Source organism: Astatotilapia calliptera, chromosome 5, assembly GCF_900246225.1.
Source record: "Astatotilapia calliptera chromosome 5, fAstCal1.2, whole genome shotgun sequence".
In the NCBI taxonomy this organism is placed as follows: domain Eukaryota; kingdom Metazoa; phylum Chordata; class Actinopteri; order Cichliformes; family Cichlidae; genus Astatotilapia; species Astatotilapia calliptera.
Genome location: NC_039306.1, coordinates 30,807,503 through 30,825,042, shown reverse-complemented (window position 1 = coordinate 30,825,042; position 17,540 = coordinate 30,807,503). Strand labels below are relative to the sequence as shown.

The 17,540-nt window shown below is 40.2% G+C and overlaps 2 protein-coding genes across 2 annotated transcripts; both read left to right on the top strand.

Annotated features, from left to right (window-relative positions):
- The first annotated feature begins 52 nt into the window (after positions 1-52).
- trnt1 (tRNA nucleotidyl transferase, CCA-adding, 1) lies at positions 53-8,802 on the top strand. Its single transcript, XM_026168881.1, has 8 exons — positions 53-174; positions 359-488; positions 2,389-2,582; positions 3,514-3,652; positions 4,310-4,436; positions 4,552-4,745; positions 5,507-5,760; positions 7,989-8,802. Exons 2-8 carry the CDS (start codon positions 359-361, stop codon positions 8,232-8,234), a joined length of 1,284 nt encoding a protein of 427 aa, XP_026024666.1. The 5' UTR covers positions 53-174; the 3' UTR covers positions 8,235-8,802.
- A 197-nt stretch (positions 8,803-8,999) lies between these two features.
- Positions 9,000-12,399, top strand: avpr2b.1 (arginine vasopressin receptor 2b, tandem duplicate, 1). Its single transcript, XM_026166453.1, has 2 exons — positions 9,000-9,864; positions 10,352-12,399. The coding sequence occupies exons 1-2, from the start codon at positions 9,000-9,002 to the stop codon at positions 10,558-10,560; spliced, it is 1,074 nt and encodes a 357-aa protein (XP_026022238.1). The 3' UTR covers positions 10,561-12,399.
- Positions 12,400-17,540: the final 5,141 nt, after the last annotated feature.

Genomic DNA, 17,540 nt, shown 5'->3' with positions numbered 1-17,540 from the left:
GAGACTTGTTGTTGCACGTTCGTTAAAAACACTGCCTGACGAAACCTCGCGCTATTGGCTAGTAAAGTGCCCGGTATGGAAACTCTTCCGGCCAGCTTTCACGAGAGATAACAGGACGGTGTTATGGGAAATAGTGGCGATTTATGCGCATATAATCTCCTTGTTAAGTTGTAGGTCAGTTTTTCTGTTGTTTTTGGTTACACATACGTTGGCGTGGAAAAACATCAACGTGAAATGTTCACGAGAGCTGCTCGAGCGCAGGAGCATGCGTTCAGTGACTCATAGCTAGCTAGCTCGATAGAAGTAGTGATACACAACCAAGCAGCAGCCCGTGACAACTTGTCTTTTGTCTGTGCAGATGTGGAGCAGGTTACTGAGTCCTCGTGTGAGTGGTAGAGCAAGTTTGTGTTGGAGAAGCCTGTTTACCATGCAGCTAAAGACCAGCGAGTTCCAGTCCCTGTTCACTGATGGACTGAATGGATTGGCAGGTGAGGCACAGCTGCGGAAGGACACGTGCTAGCTGCACGGTCACTTAAACCTCTGAGTTTTCGCCTATTTGTGAAATGTTAATACCCGTGCACAATGACAGAGTGACTGACAACTTGATCACTTCCTATTAAAAATAAATGGGGACACTCGGAGAGCAGTTAAGTAACGAAGACCGCCCGTCGGTCTGTTACTTACTTTCTTATACAATTAATTATTAATGCAGTTTTTATTCAACATCGAGGTTTTTTATTAGGTACAGGTTTATTGTTTTAATGCATTGCGCTTCCATGGCGAGAAATTGAGTTTACTATACCGGAAAGAAGGGTTTGATGATGGTTCTTCTATGTTGATAGTAATAATTGCTTTATTTATTTAGTATTAAAACAGAAAGCTTGGAAATTGGGACCAAATATAAAACGGGATTTAAAAAGAAAATAAATATTAAGACAGAAAAAGCACTGCATCAGAAACGTATTATATTGTAAGAGCCAAAAAACACACGAAGCACTCTGAGAGCCCAAATCTCCACCAAGGCAGCTCACTCGCTGGACAGTAAGAAACACTTTTAAATAGCTCTGTGTAGCATTATTATTGTTTTGACCTTCAGATCAATCTACTAACCTTGAATGAGAGGTTTAAAGCCCAAATGGGACATGAAATTCTAAATCTTTATACAGTGCTAACCACACTTGTAAAAATCATAGTTTCTAAGTTATAAAGCTTTTTGTCAGTTTATGACCAACAAGTCATTAAGTTGACCTTGAAGACCTCAGTGGGTCTAAGCCAAAATTTAATGGATATCATAATTAATGTCAAACTTTTGAGCTATCGTGTTTACAGACAGAAATACACACGTGCATAAACAGTACCAGAAACACAAGCTCCTTGAACGAAAGCAAAAGAGAATTAAAAACCAAATGAGAATATAAAGCAGCAATAAGAGGGCGAAAGACAAACCAGAGAGATCAATGATGTCACAAAAGCAAGTTTATAAAAATGTGTTTTTTCTAGTGATTTCAAGTAGTCACCAATTTTACCTTATCTCCTTGGGCAGATTGTTTTCGAAAGCTTGGGGCTGTGATGGCAATAGCACGGTCACCTTTAGATTTAAGTCTTGACTTTAGAGCAACCAGAAGGGCCTCAGCTGCTTTAAAAGTGACTAGTAAAATAATTTAAAACTTTTAAAACACATTATAAAACATGTAGAGAGGTAGAAGCAGAGCTGCTGCATTTTAATCTGGTTGGAGGCGAGACTGACTTTTCATTTATGCCAGAATGATTGAATAGCCTGTGGATGTTATTTTGAAGAAGCCGGGCCAAATAGGTTTTCAACGTTTGCGTGAAAAGTCACCAAGTTATAAGAAGCTGTCATTCCCTGATGTTGTCCCTCAACCTGCCTGAATAAATCCTGTTGATTAAAACAGCCATAGACCCTTTTTTCACATATTTTGATGGTATGAAAAGCAGAGTTGGATTTAAGTGGGAGTCACGTCAGTAAAACATGATAGTGAACTAATCAAAAACAGAACATACCCCAGAGTGACTGATTTAACTGATATTTGTGATGATGGCTGCATTTCAAACTTCACTTTAGCATCTTTGATGCAGTGCTTCACAGATGATGCAACTGTTCTTTCTCTTCTGTGTCAGAATGTCTGCTTCAGGACCAAAGCAGTGTGTAAAACTTGCCCCCTTTTTTTTTTTAAAGGTATATTTAGACGAGAAAGAGATCATGAGATGTAAAACTCCCTGTTTTATTAACAGACTAAGGATGAAATAGTTAAAATTTTTAAACTTATCAGGTGATTTGCAAGATAGCAAATACACTGCAGAGGTCAAAACAACCTCCAGGCACAACTTCTGAAAAGTTTCCTGAGTGTGTTTGCACGGTTTTTCCAGAGGTGTTTGAGAAACACCAGCATGAGCTGAGGATAGCTGGAGGTGCTGTGCGGGATCTGCTGTCTGGGAAGCGGCCTGAAGATGTGGATTTTGCTACCACAGCCACTCCAGAGGAGATGAAGCACATGTTTCAAACGGCTGGGATCAGGATGATCAACAATAAAGGAGAGAAGCACGGGACTATCACTGCACGAGTAAGAGGCTCTGCTGTGTAACGCTGATGAAGTCTTTCATTTGTCTAAATAATGCTAAAAGCTGTTTTGAACACAGTGTTAAACTTAACTGTCAGCGACTGCTTAACCAAACTTGCTGTCCTGGTATAGTTATGGTAGCTAATGTTGTTTGAAAGGAACAATAACTTTATTACTGATTTCTTAGAAAATGTATATTTTCTGTCTGTTTTTGTCTAATAGAAAATAAAATGCACTTAAGAAAATAATAAGTATTTAGACAGCTACATTTGAAGTGTACTCTATAGATAGATGCTGGGTGTCATTTTTAAAGATTCGCATGAGGTTCAGATTTTAGAGTTGGTGTTTATGGTAAATATGGGTGAAGGGGAGGTCATGTGAGTTAACAAGGCAAGAATTAGTGAAGCTTAAAAATGCATCGCAAATATTAGAGCTAGTTTGTCCAAATCAACACTTGTGATGATTCTTAAAATAAAAACCAAATGAAAAAAAAACAAGCCAGTCAAACAAGGTTTTAGGCTGAATGAGCTTTCTTCATAATTAGGATTAAGAATTAAATGTTTTAAAATTTAAATGAACAAATCAAAAAGTTCGTCTCATACAGTAGCTGTTTTATATTTTAAGGTAAATAACCTACAGAATTACAAACTAAAAGTGTAATTGTCCAGATTCTTCACATCTGTTTATGACCACGTGGTCATGTGAGGGTCAGTTATAATGGTGGAATAAAGTAAGTGTGCAAATATAAAGTAAATACGTGAGCAAAGATTGTGATGATTCACTGAGCAGCCAGCTGCATCATCAGTCTGATCAGTCAAATCTTAAATCTTAATGGAAAGATTGTAATGGTTGAACGGCCCTGATGCATTGCATAAATAAGCAGCCCACTAACAGGATGATCTTGATGAGTGTTTCCTTTATTGGGTGTTTGCAGCTGCACAATGAGAGCTTTGAGGTGACCACACTGCGAGTGGATGTTCAGACTGATGGACGTCATGCAGAGGTGGAATTCACAACTGACTGGCAGAAAGACGCTGAGCGGAGAGACCTCACCATTAACTCCATGTTTCTGGGTAATTTCCCTTCTTCTCCACTGAGCCTAAAAATGGACTGTACAAAGAATTGATAACACTGAGCTTCTTTCACCTGTACCTTCACCTTCACCCAAAATCTAAAAACCATTTTCATCTAGCACGTTTTTTTTTTTTTTAATTATGATGTTTCAAGTATTGTACAGCTGTGATAATGGGACAGATTCACCATTTAAGAAATAAATCTGGTCTCCAGAAAAGTGAAGCCAAAATTAGGAATGTGTTCTTGGTGTTTTTCCTGAAATCTGTTAACTGATGCTTGACAGTGAGTTCAAAAGGAAGCTTAAGCCACAGGAAGCACTCGAGCAGGTTGTCCAGAATTTTCTTGGCAATCACAGAGCAGAGAACTTGAGTTTGTATTGAGAATAAACACATTAAAACAGTTTTGGAAGTACTTAAAATGTCAGAAATTATGTTGCTATATTGATATTTAAAAATGTCAAAACATCAGTGATGTGCATCTCAAACCTGCCATGCAAGCTTAAATTAGTTTTCATATGCGAAATCAATGTAAAAACAAACAAATTAAAGAGAACTAGAAGAAGAGTCGGTCTGAATTTCCCAGTTGCAACCAAAAAGTATTGTTTTTGCATTCCAATTTTTTTGTGACAAGTTGTGTGACTCTGCTTCCTATAACAGGTCTGGACGGCACATTGTATGATTATTATCGTGGATATGAGGACCTGCAGAACCGTAAAGTGCGGTTTGTTGGCAGCGCTGAACAAAGGATCAAAGAGGACTACCTGAGAATACTACGATATTTTAGGTAACTTTCTCATTTCTTTTTGTATCTACTTGAGACTGTGAAGTTTAAAAAGCAGATTGTCTTCCTTGTTTGACGTGAGCCTACTAACCACCTCACTCCCATCATTTTGTCGCAGGTTTTACGGCCGAGTTGCTTCGGAGCCCGGTGACCACGAGTCTGAGACACTGACTGCCATCAGGGAAAATGGTCACGGACTGGGCGCTATATCGGGAGAGCGAATCTGGGTGGAGCTAAAAAAGTTGGCGGTCGGGAACCATGCTGCTCACCTGCTACAGCTGATCTATAGCCTGGAACTGGCTCAGTACCTTGGTGAGAGAGGGAGGGCACGGCTGGGTGTCTTAATAATTAATAACTCCAGATAAAAAATGTTTATATGTTTATGTTCAGCTGTTTTTAAAAAGAAGAAAAGGTAAATCTGACATTTTAAGAGTTTTTCACATTATATCCAGCACTACCAAAGATGAATTAGAAAAATTAATTATTTAAAAAAGGAAATCATGATGGTTGCAGCTCAGATGTCAACATTAGTTTTTCCCTGTAGGTTTTTTTTTTTTTAAATTTTATGTATTTATTTAGCTGACGGTTACACATACACTCATACTCATAGAACTGGTTATTATTTGTGAAATATGCTTTTTGTAGACAACATTTTTTACCCAATATGGTCAAATTTGACCTCTTTGTGTAGAGCATGGTATCCCTTTTGCCTTGGCACGGATCCTTCTTAAAAGTGGGCTGAGGGGATGGCAGTGAAATCATTGTTTTCTTAGCATAGGTCTGGACATAATGGATCAAATGTGCCAACCTTTTTCTTGCAATTTGCAGCTGTTTATAACTGGGAGAAAGTTTTGGTTTCCTTCCCTGAGATAAAGAGGATTAAGTGCCTCCTGATGTCTGTGGTCCTCTGAGCTCTATTATTGTCTCGTATCTAATAAGGTTCTATTTCCTCTGATTTAACTCTTGTTAAATTAGTATTTAATAGGATTGAGGGAGAAATCATTCTACCAAACATTTTCTGTCTTGTTACACGTCAGTTCTGGTCACTCCCTCCTGTCCCTGCTGCTCCTCAGGGTTACCTCCAGATGGCGATATTGACGAGATGAAGCGAGTGTGGCAGAACGCCAAAGACCGCTCTCCCAAACCCATGACCATCCTGGCTGCTCTGTTCCGCTCCCCAGAGCAGGTGGAAAAGATGGACATCCGATTGAAGGTGTCCAGAGAGGAGAAGAACCTGGCACTGTTTCTGGTCAAATACAGACGGGAGCTCTGCAAGAGAGAAGATGAGCCAGACAGCCTCAAACCTTTCACTGACTTTATTATTGACGTAAGTTTCTTCTTCTTCCACTCAGTCTGTACAGAGAATATTATTTCCAGACCAATGTGGTCACTGATATTAGTCACATATGTGTTTAAAAAGCCAGTTTCACAGACATTAATTAACCCTTTGAGTCTGTGAATGTTCCCTACCATAGCCTGTGTCGCTAATGTTCAAGAGTTGCCAGCCTGCAGCCGTCATTCACAACAGACTGCAGCATGTTCTCATCCGACTGTTACGGCTTTGTTTTCAGAGGCAGGAAGTATTTAGGAAATGTGTGGCATCGTTAACCAGAGCTGAACCAAAACCACTGCTGATCTTTGATGAAATATTTATCTTTGCAATGTTTGTAGAATAAAAAAAAAAAAAGTTTCCAAAACACTCTGCTAGTTCTTTCTGTAGTTAGTGCATCTTTCACAAACCGTAGCTCAACTTCAGTTTTAGTTGTAGCAGTATTTTTTTAAAACTGTCATTGAAGTTCTTAAAGACATAAATATGAAATTGTGTTTAGATTTGCTAATTAGACACATGATTCCACATTCAAGCTAAAGTATAATAGACAATTTCAACACTATAAAGCCTACATTATTGACATTCTACACTTTCTTTATATTTCCATGTATAACTAGACATACATGCTGGGCAGTATTTATAAGGGAATAGTATTGTCTTTTATATGTAGTTATTTTGTTTTCTTTGTTCTTTTTAAATGTACTTGAAGTTTAGTGCAGTAAAATTAACACATTTTAGGGACTAATTGAAAAAAAAAAGTGTTGCCAATGCAAACAAAGGCAGCAGGATTTTACAGATAAGACATTTTATGAAAGTTTAACCTAACTTGACCGCAAAGAGAGATCAGAGGTACAAAGTACTGTGATATTTAGAATCCGTATATCAGTCGCTATATGCTTGTGGTCAGTACAAACAATGGTAGTAAGAACCATAGTTTTAAATGGCTCTATACAACATTATTATTATTACTTTGACTTTAAGATCAGTTTATTGGCCAGGGGTCAAATGCGACATATTTTAAATCTTTCTACAATATTTTCTATATGTTGAAACTACACACCGCACTTGTAAGTATTGTTTCTAAGTCATAAACGCTCCCGTGCTATGGAAATGTGCTTTGCTACCAGCGCGAGTAGTCGTGTCTTGAGCTGGTGACAAAACTAATTATGGAAACTAACAAACATACTGATTGTGACATGAAAGCCTCGTAAATGTCAAGATGAGGTAGATTTTTACAATGTTTTGTACACAGACAGTAAAGAGTATGACCATCAACAGGAAGTATCCTGAAGTTTAAAAAGAGCCATCAAGACATTTATGCAAATATAGCGAGTAAAGGAGGGAGTTGGTTTATTTCTGGTTTATTTAATCCAGTGACTCTTGCTTCATGTCATTCAATTAGTGAATGAAAATCAGCTGAACAAGTAAGAGTTTTAAGTTCCACCATTTAATGGTTGCAGCTTTCTTTAAAAAATAAAAAGTGATCGGTGCAGAGTCAGCTTAGGCCAGGAGGGCTGCCTGGTTTATAACATGCTGGTGGATCCCTGACTGTGAGCGAGGAAGTGAACATGTACAACACCTTGTAGGATTAAGCAATAATTGAAAGATGGCATGTTTACTGAATATATAAAAAGTCAGTTTGGGAGAGACAGTGTTCTGTTCTCACCATTTTTCTAAAGTTATTTTCAAAACCAAATTTAGTCGTTGTATCTTAAGCTGTCACTTTTTTTAGACTGTTTTTGTTCTTATATCTTTTAATTTAATTTTTGTTTTACTCAGGTTGACATTGATAAACAAAAACACAACCCTTCCATCACCAGAGGCACCACTGGATAAAGTAGACGGAGAAAGAACGAAGACTGGTTTCTCTGGTTTCTCACTGGGCTTGTCTCGCCTTATAGAGCAGATTTCTTTATTTGGGTTTTGCTGTGTGCATGTTGGTTTGACATCGGCTGAGAGTCAGTTGGAAAAATGTGCAGCTGCATATTTTTAACCACTCAGGATTTAAGAGAATTTGAGTCAAAACGGTGGCGACAGTTTAAGATTTGTCTGCTTTTGTTGCCAGACCGCTGTCAGTCAAACCTGATCAGACCACAGTGTCCTGAACAGTTCAGCCAAGTATTTACTGTAAATGGTAAACCTTTCTTACTGTTGCTTGTGACTGGGATGTTCTAGAAAATCCCTCTGTGGTTACTTCGATTCACACACATGTCGCATCCTTTCAGAGTCGGGAGCTGGATTCCCAGAGTAAAGTGTGCGAGCTGCTCAAGTACAAAGGTGAGGAGAAGCTCCTGTCAGAGCTGAGCAGATGGTCCATCCCTCGCTTCCCCATCAGCGGGCACGATCTGAGGAAGCTGGGCATCACCTCGGGCAAAGAGATAGGCGCCACCTTACAGAAGCTCCGTGACATTTGGAAGAAGAGTCATTACCAGATGGACAAAGATGAACTGCTGAGTTATGTAAAGCTATAAACAAGCAGAGGAGCAGAAATGTTTTTGTTGTGTTTAGATGGTAATCACATGGACGCTTGATGCTGCGACTGCACTGCTCCTGGGTATTGTTTGAGCAGCCTGATGCTCAAACAATCAGAAAGGACGCTACGGTGAGTGAGACATGAAATCGGGCGGAAAAATGCTCTTTAGCCTGAGCCTGCAGCCTTGGGCCACTATTGTTGATGCTCAGCCAGTTGAATTCTCATCTTTTGCAGTAAACTCGCTCTGACCTGTAAAGGACGACAACACATGGAATAAATTCAGTTTATTCACAGTAGATGTTAATTTTCATTGTTCACATGATGATAGGAAGCAGAGGAATGTTTGTGTCTGTGGCTTTTTTATGTTGACTGTATTTCTGTTTTCTGTACAGATCATTTTACACTTCTACTAAAAGGTTGTTTTCATGGCTGCCCTTTTCTGCATGCTCTGTACAATAAAAGGTGGCCCCTGTGTGTGAATGCTAATGTTTCTGGCACTGTGAGAAATAAATTTTTCTGTGCTGGAGTGAGATTGCTCCTCCCTCCCACAGAGATGAGACATAAAACCCGCTGATCTCCTTTACTACCGCTCTCTGTGTATGAAGAAGCTCAACAGTTGTTCAGCCCGTGTCCCTCCCACCGTCGTTTTTACATTTCGATGAAATCGCCAAGAGTTTTCTGTATCGTTCGCATGCCGCCTCTGCCGCTGGATTCACCTGGAGTGGTTATTTAATCCCCTCTGTGCTGCGCTTGGGTTGAACGCATGGCTTGGATCGGTGTAAATATCAGTAACGTCTCTTCGGAGAGTGCACTGATTGGTGACGATCCTCGGGATGAGCGCTTGGCGCAGGTGGAAATCGCCCTTCTCGCCATCATCTTCATCACAGCGGGGATCCTAAACTTTGGGATTTTGCTGGTGCTGTGGAAGCGCAGGAAGCCGCTTTCCAGAATGCGCGTCTTCGTTTTCCACCTGTGCGTCGCTGACTTGGTGGTCACATTTTTCCAAGTCTGCCCCCAACTCATCTGGGACATCACCGACAGGTTCATCGGTCCAGATGTGCTGTGTCGGGCGGTAAAGTACCTGCAGGTGGTCGGGATGTTCGCCTCCACGTACATGATCGTAGTGATGACTATAGATCGGTACCAAGCCATCTGCAATCCCATGGTAACTTTCCAGAGGCGCAGGGCGCGCTGGAACGGTCCGGTGTGCGCCGCCTGGTGCGTCTCCGTCCTCTGCAGCCTCCCGCAGGTCTTCATCTTCTCTCGGGTCGAGGTCGCTCCCGGCGTGTACGATTGTTGGGCGCAGTTCATCGAGCCGTGGGGACGGAGAGCCTACGTAACCTGGACGACTTTGGTGATATTCGTCCTGCCAATTCTCACCGTGATCGTGTGCCAGGTGCGCATCTGCCGCGCAGTGCAGCTTAACTTCCACATGAAGACGCACCACGTCGGGAAAGCGGTCAGCAAGCCTCCGTCATCGAGGGCCAGCAGCGTGGCAGGAGTGTCCAAGGCCAGGGTGAAGACGGTGAAGATGACCGTGGTCATCGTGCTCGCATACATCCTCTGCTGGACACCTTTCTTCACCGTGCAGCTTTGGTCTGTCTGGGACGACGAGGCACCCACACAGAGTAAGAAGACAGTGATCCCACAACACGCAAAAAGGGCACAGTCTGACATAAAAGTCACTGGAAAGCAAAAAAAAATTGTTATTACTGCAAGTTTAAGTGGCTACAAACGCCATCATGCTCAGGAAAACAATAGAGGAGGAAACTAGAATTTTCTGCATAATTGCTTTGAACTCATTCCACTTATACAATCCCGTTACACTTAATACATCCAGTAAATTACATTATTTCTAACATCTACACCTTAAAATCTCTTAGTATTACAATGAAAGTGAACTTTGAAAGTGAACTTTAAAAGTGAAATTACGAGGGACGGATGCCCTCTCCACTTGAATGAAGTCACTGTAATCGACAGACAGTACATTAGGTCAAAGGTTAATGGTCCTTAATTTCACAAAGCATCAACAGATAACTTAAAATAGCCACAAATCTGTAAGAGACAACCAAGCCCAAATAAAGTGACTCTCATGTCCTCCTCCTCTATCTCCAGGTGCAACCTTCACCATCTTGATGCTGCTTGCCAGTTTAAACAGCTGTGTGAACCCCTGCATCTACATGCTGTTTAGCGGAAAGCTACCCAAAAGGGTGGTCAGCCTGCTTTGTGTAGGTCAGCCTGACCTGAAGGAGTCCATGCAGGAAGAAGCCACTGTGGTCAGCTCCATGTACATCAGCCTCAAGAGCCTATCGGACTGCAGATGAAAGCCCCGATGATCACACACTGATTACACCTCATTTCACATGGTGTGAAAGTACGGCTCCCTCATGGTAAAGACTGAAACTCTTCTAATAAGTGTGAAGGCAAACAGCCTAGCAGTGTAATGTTCCTACTCTACAGATGATCACTGCATACAACGCTTTCATACAGAAAATGCCAGACACACGATCTTGCACATCACATTTTGAAAACATTTTTCAAATTAAAAGAACAAAAACAATAAAAAAAAAATAGCTGTGACTGAAATATGTCCTCAAGTACTGGATAAATTCACTAAAATCCCAAATTTGACATTCGTGGTGCTCAGAGGAAGAGTCTCTCTGCAAGCACTAACCTGAGCTTGAATATTACTTTGACTTTATTAGCAGGAAATGCTCAGATATGAATGGTCTCCAGCTGATAATAACTTGAGCAGTAGCGTTTTCGTCTGGCACCGTTATCAGGTAGGAGTTTTATTTTGTCTGAGACCAGCTGACGAGTAAAAACCTCGAAAGCCAATAATCACATCCCCACCAGCTTCAGTTGTGATTTGATTAAAAAGACTGTGGTGTATGACTCAAAATGTTGTTTCTGATATTTTACTGCGTTGAATATTTTCCACAAAAAGGTTGTTTATCAGCTGATCTTGTGAAATGTTTCACCTAAATGCGATTGTTCCCATGTCTGTGTTTAAATATCTCGTATGTCATCTGAATTAAATACTTCAAGCTCCTTTTACGCCCATGTGTACATACGATCATGTGTATGACAGTGTCCGACCTACACTCGGTGGCTGAAATAGTTAACAGGCGACATCAATAGTACTTATTTTCAGACACTCTGTGTTCAGTGCCCCTAGAGAGTCATTGATACATGTTGCCATTTTTCCTTTCATCCCCCAAGAATCTAGGGCTGTGATTTCTGATGACTTGTTTCTTTCTTCCCATCAGCACCGTCACGTTGAGAAAAGAAAAAATCCCTTTGGATTTAAAGCTCAACTGTTTATTTGCACACGGAGGCCTCGGTTACACATACTTCTGTTTGCTCACTTTATATTTAGGCCTCAAATTTTCTGCTGAAGATCACTTAATAGCGTTTCCATCTTCCACGTGGAGGATGGAATGCAAGCGTATGTAATTATTCAATCGTGCGCTATATATTATTATGCAACATATCATTAGAACTCACGGAGAGCGAGGTGGGAAAGATTAGCAAAAACCCAGCATGCGGCACATCTTTCTGAAGCGAGCGGTTGAAGATGTGCATCTTCTGTGTGTAATTTGCTAGCCAGGAGAACTTAATAAAACATTTCTGTGAAACATCATTACGGCCACAAGAAATGCGCTTCTGTGCTTTCATTAGGCTGCACAGACAAATCCGACACAAATTGTCCAACAATAAATCTGCTTTTACCCTCATCAGCGAGCACCCAGCAGGGACTCGGCAGGGACATTTAACAGTAATAAGAACAACGGCTGCTGGGCGCTCGTGAGGTCATTAATATTTAAACCAATCAGCGCACCCCCTAAAATATAAATGGTTCCCTACACCAAGACCAAAAGTTCACCATAGAACTTGATAAATAAAAATATTGGCCACCCCACTTCAGTTTTCATGCATTACAGGGTCGCATTTCAGTTCTGCTTGGTAGTGTTTATAGTATAAAACACTATGACGTGTCCTTATTCTGGGATTATACTGACCACATACCCAGCATTCAATTGGAAATTACTTACAATAACTGACATAAAATAACGAAACACTGACAGCTCAGTAATGAAATATATAAAGGCCTACTTGTAACAATTGTGTGTTGTCTAGAAAACCTCAATAAAGTTTGTTTGTGCTGGCCTGTGCTCCCTGACTTCAGTTTCTATCATCACATTCATCCGTCGTCGAATCCCAAAGCTATATTAATGTTCTCCAGTGTCTCATGATTGGTCACAACATTTACACTACTTGTACATGAGGGCATTAAAATAGACATGACTTGAAGGAAAAAAAAAATTATGCACCAAAGTCAGCACACATGTGAATGTGATTAACTCGTCTGTTCACTGTGTTATTCATCTCCGTCCTTTAAAAAAAAAAAAAATCAATCTCCGTCCTTTAATGCGAGTATTGAGCTGATTATTCTGTCTGATATTTGCTACTTTTGCGTCTTCTTTGAGGAAGCTTGAATGTGCATGCGTTAACTACTCACATCAGCGAAAACGATAATTATTACGAAGGTTCACTTTTTTCAGCATCCTCCTGTCTGTCTCAGATGTGTTTCAGCAAGAGTTTTGCAGATGCTCAAAACATTCTGCGCATTAAAAACGTACCACACCTGAGTGTTTTTGGGATATGTAGGAAATGAGCACATCTCAGCCATGTTGCTCAGCCTGACTGTAAACAATAGAGACAACTTTACCTTTGGTCTGTTAGAACAACAGAAATATTTCTGTGATCCAGCCCCTGGACAGGGCTCAGCACAAACAGTGGCCACATGAGGCCATTTTCATGTTTCCATGTTCCTAACAAGCTTGAAAGCCATTATTTGCTATGACCACTTTTATTCTTCAGCACAGTCTGAGCTCTCTTATGTAAGCTTTTCTTGTCTTTTTTCAGTGCTGTGTCAAACTCTGACAGTACCTTTCTGAGTTTGTAATTCCACCAATTTTGACAAGGTCCCCAGCACCACTGATTGACATGCAGCTTGATACCATGATGCTGTTGTACCTCTCTCTTGACTTCCCCAGTTAATGATATTAACAATGATATGAAATAAAAAGGTGAAATTTGGATCAATCACCCCATAAGCTCTTTTCAGCCCAGTGCTTTTGTAATTTGGCATACATCAGGGTTTTTTTTCCCGTTTCCCTTCCATTCAGTAATGGCTTCTGGACAACCACCCTTCCCCTGACACCGAAGTATGCCAAGTTTTCAGTTAATGGCTCTTTGGGAATCACCTTATTGGTGCATCAGTACTATTTTATGAGTGTCAAACTGTGTTATCGTTGACACTTTTCATAGATTTATCTAAAGAAAGTGGATATTTTTTCCAACATAGTAACAAAGAGTTAAAAGATACAATTTAAAATTGGTTCTCTGCTAAGTTCTCTGTTCATTGCTTAAGTTAAGGAACATTGTTTATTACTGAATGATTTGTAGGTCATTGGTGGTCTAAAAAGAAGCAAAAGCAAAAAAACACAACCCCCCCCCCCCGAAAGACCTTTAGAAAGCCTGCACAACTATTGCTTAAGACCACTTTAGAAATCTGAAGAAAATCTGGCTCCTTGGAAAAAAGCAAAAAGAAAGAAATGTGGGTTTGCTACATTCGGCTTTACTATAACTAAATCAAGCCTTATACGTGAAAGAATGACTTCTAGTCTCTTCCTCACAGGGAGGTATGCAGTTTACCGACTTGATAATGGTACATACCCAAAGCCAGGACACGTGTGTGTAGGTAGCACTGAAAAAACATACCCAGGCTTTCTGTCTTCACCCAGTCAAGCCAATCTTCCCTGGCAGAGATCTTCAATACGTCAGACAAAAAGCCTTAAATGACCCAGACACTTGAGATCCAATATGTCTATCTTTGTCACCACAATCGATTCTATCACTGAGCACAGTGTGTGTTCAAGAGGCATTTAAAATTTTCTTTCCTGCCTTTGTCTTCTTAAGGCTGTTGACGCCAAAACACGTAAATCTCAAAAGGTTGATTGAAGAAGGGTGTTATGATCGGGCCATTTACCATATGGTGGATGACAAATGCATTACTTAACAAACCACTTCATGTGCACAGAGAATAAACTGCTTGTGTCCTACAATTTAGAACAGATTTGAGAACAAAAAGCCTCAGAGATGTCACGAAGACACAGAACATATCGTCAACATTATAAAAATAATAATAAAAAAACACCACACTTAAGTGATACCTCATGTTCATATTGTGCGTGAGCGCAAATGTGTCAGGGCGTGACTCCTGAAGATGTTTGAAACAGTTGTGAAACTGTGAGTGTGAAATAAAACTTGGTGGAAACCACAAAAACTTCAATTGTTATGGATTACGTCTGGAATTTAAACAGAACCATTTCCTTACTTTCTCCTGTCCTGATGCAGTGAGCCAGTAAACACAACAAACAGACAGAGCACGTGCAAAACAGTGTATACCTGAGATCTATTATAGCATCCAGGACATGTGTCCAGGCTGCTGTCATTAGAATACCATACATAATCAAACAGATGTGCATTAAGGTGCTTTACAATACAACACTTTCCCATCACATGTGCCGATGATATTTGAAATATGGGAAAATTGCATTGGATTATGTAATGGAAGGAAGAGGTGTTTTGATCCAGGTGTGTCATTGTCTGAGGGCTTTTGCTATTGTCCAAGCACGAGTTTCTAATTAAACTTTTAAAGAAAGTGCAAAGATGAATAAAGCGCTTTATAATTCATGTGCATGACCTCAGCTTGATTAAAATAAAATGGGGCTGTGACTCCATAATGGCTGCTAGTCCCAGGAATAGGTCTGTCTTCTTATTATGGTCCATGCCTGAGGGGCTGTGTCCATTTATCAGAGCGGCTATTAGGCCCAGATAAGACAGCTCTATTCAGAGGCTTGAGGGAAGCAAGGTCAGGAAGTTCCAGTGTTGTTAGTATACTTAGCCTATATAATATGTGGAATATGCAATGTGCAATGATATAACCTAATTTTTGTGTTTATAAGAAGCTTAATGTTGAATGTGATCCCATTATTATAACAAGAAAATTTCATACAGATAACAGTGGACTGCTGCACATCTTACTCAACTGGTCTGATGTTCTTCTGGAGTCTAAAAGGTGCATAACACATATTATTGCTGAATAAATGATGTATTCAAAATTAATTTGAAAATCAAGAATACCTGTTTATCAGAGTTAGTAATGTTATGGGCAGGGTCTGCCGTGCATCTCACCCTGTGGTACTCCCTCAGGACACTAAACAGATGAGAAAACAGAGTATTTGCTATTTAAGATACTGCACTGTTTATTGCTTATGAATCATATATAAAGAATTGATGGCACAAATCATCTGAACTCCTTTATTCCTTTTCTTCATGATGTAACCACTGATTTTATATAAAAGATGTGCAAACCCAATAACTTAACAATGCCCATTGGTTGTCAATGAGTGGCACTTTTAGCATTTTGGTCATCACCAGGTTAGTTTACAGGGGCCACAAATGACCATATTTCGACAAAGAGGGCCGTACAAATGTAGGTATCTGATAACTAATGCAGATGAACAGTTTAATTTAGTAACATTAAAAATTTACTCACCAAACTCCCTGCATGCTTAGCACCCCACAGTAGGCCATATTATTCATCTGATAACTCCAATAAAAATGCTCCAAATGCACTGACAGCACAAATAGGATGCAAAGATTGAGTTCAGTGACTGGAATAAGCAGTGGTGAGGCCTAGCAGACAGGCAACTGCTACAGTTTCTTGTCTCAGCATGCCATAGATTATTAGAGCATGTGCACCCCTAACCATAAGCATTACCAGCGTCCGTACAGTTGCGTTGTCACGTCTTTTTTGAAGGACGTTTATCCACAAAAGCCATTTTTGTACCAGGTTTTTTACTGCTGTGAACTTGTGCATTTTAACAATGGAAAATAAGCGAATTGACTCAATTCTGAATTCAGCCTCAAGTGGCCACTTGAGGAATTGCAACCTGTTGATCATTTCTTTTTTTCTTTTTCTTTTTTATCCCACTTGATTGTATTCTTTCTAACACATGACTCAGATGACCATCAGGTGGAATAAAGCAAATAAGTAAAGGAGATTTGTTCTTCAAGTATATGAATATGATATACCGGCCACTTTATTAGTTACAACTAGCTATCACTGGATTCGTCTCCTTTCATCTTCAGAAGTGACGTCGTTGTTTGTGCCATAGATTTAACAAAGTAAGTGGCCTGTATTTGTATAGCGCTTTACTAGTCCAACTGAGGACCCCAAAGCGTTTTACACAACCAGTCATCCACCCATTCACACACACATTCACACACCGGTGATGGCAAGCTACATTGTAGCCACAGCCACCCTGGGGCGCACTGACAGAGAGGAGGCTGCCGGATACTGGCGCCACCAGACCCTCTGACCACCCAGTCTTGCCCAAGGACACAACGACTGAGACTGTCCAAGCCGGGGCTCGAACCAGCAACCTTCTGATTACAAGGCGAACTCACAACTCTTGAGCCACGATCGCCCTGAAGTGCTGGAAACATTCCTCAATCTATTTTACTGAGCTCTGGTGACTGTGGAGCTGACCAGTTGGAGCTCAGTCAATAAGCATACATGAAGTGTTGATCTTTCTAAGTGTACTGTGGCTAATACTGCATGATGTGTGTAGTACTTTGAGGCATTTTAAACCTATAAAACATGTTTATAATTGGTGCTCTTTATAATTAGGTGGCCTTTTGGTTAAGCTTCACTTGTTTAACCCTGTCTTGAGATAATTCAATGCAAGAAAGAACAGTCTGTTTTGCTGTAATTATTTGTCCTGCTTTCAGTGTAAAATGGCAACAAAGAGGTTTATTGTGGCAGCAATAAAGGAAACGCTGCTGCGTCATAAACAGTTGCTGTTTCATGGCAGAATAAGGAGTAAAAAACAAAGCTACTGTTAAATTAACTGCATATAACATTTGCACTTTCTCTGGAAAGCCTGCAGGAGACTGCTGTAAACTTGAGCATTTTAACATTTGAAAATAAGTGAATTGACTCAATTCTGAAGTCAGCCTCAACAGAACCTTGGCAGCTTTTCAGCTTCATCAAATTATTTCAACATAATTCGTTCAACATTAGATTTTTGATTGATTTTAAAAAATAATGTCTAAAATCTTAAAACAGAATACTTGTGGAAATGGAAACAACCGCAGCTCAGGACTCATTGTGAACAAACTGTATTCTAACACTTTTTAGACCTTGTCAGTCGTAGCACATCCTCTACTG

Coding starts and splice junctions, on each gene's coding strand:
- trnt1 (XM_026168881.1), top strand. CDS start 359: ATGTGGAGCAGGTTACTGAGTCCTCGTGTGAGTGGTAGAGCAAGTTTG. Junction 3,653..4,309: donor CATTAACTCCATGTTTCTGG/GTAATTTCCCTT, acceptor TTCCTATAACAG/GTCTGGACGGCACATTGTAT. Junction 4,437..4,551: donor AGAATACTACGATATTTTAG/GTAACTTTCTCA, acceptor ATTTTGTCGCAG/GTTTTACGGCCGAGTTGCTT.
- avpr2b.1 (XM_026166453.1), top strand. CDS start 9,000: ATGGCTTGGATCGGTGTAAATATCAGTAACGTCTCTTCGGAGAGTGCA. Junction 9,865..10,351: donor CGACGAGGCACCCACACAGA/GTAAGAAGACAG, acceptor CTCTATCTCCAG/GTGCAACCTTCACCATCTTG.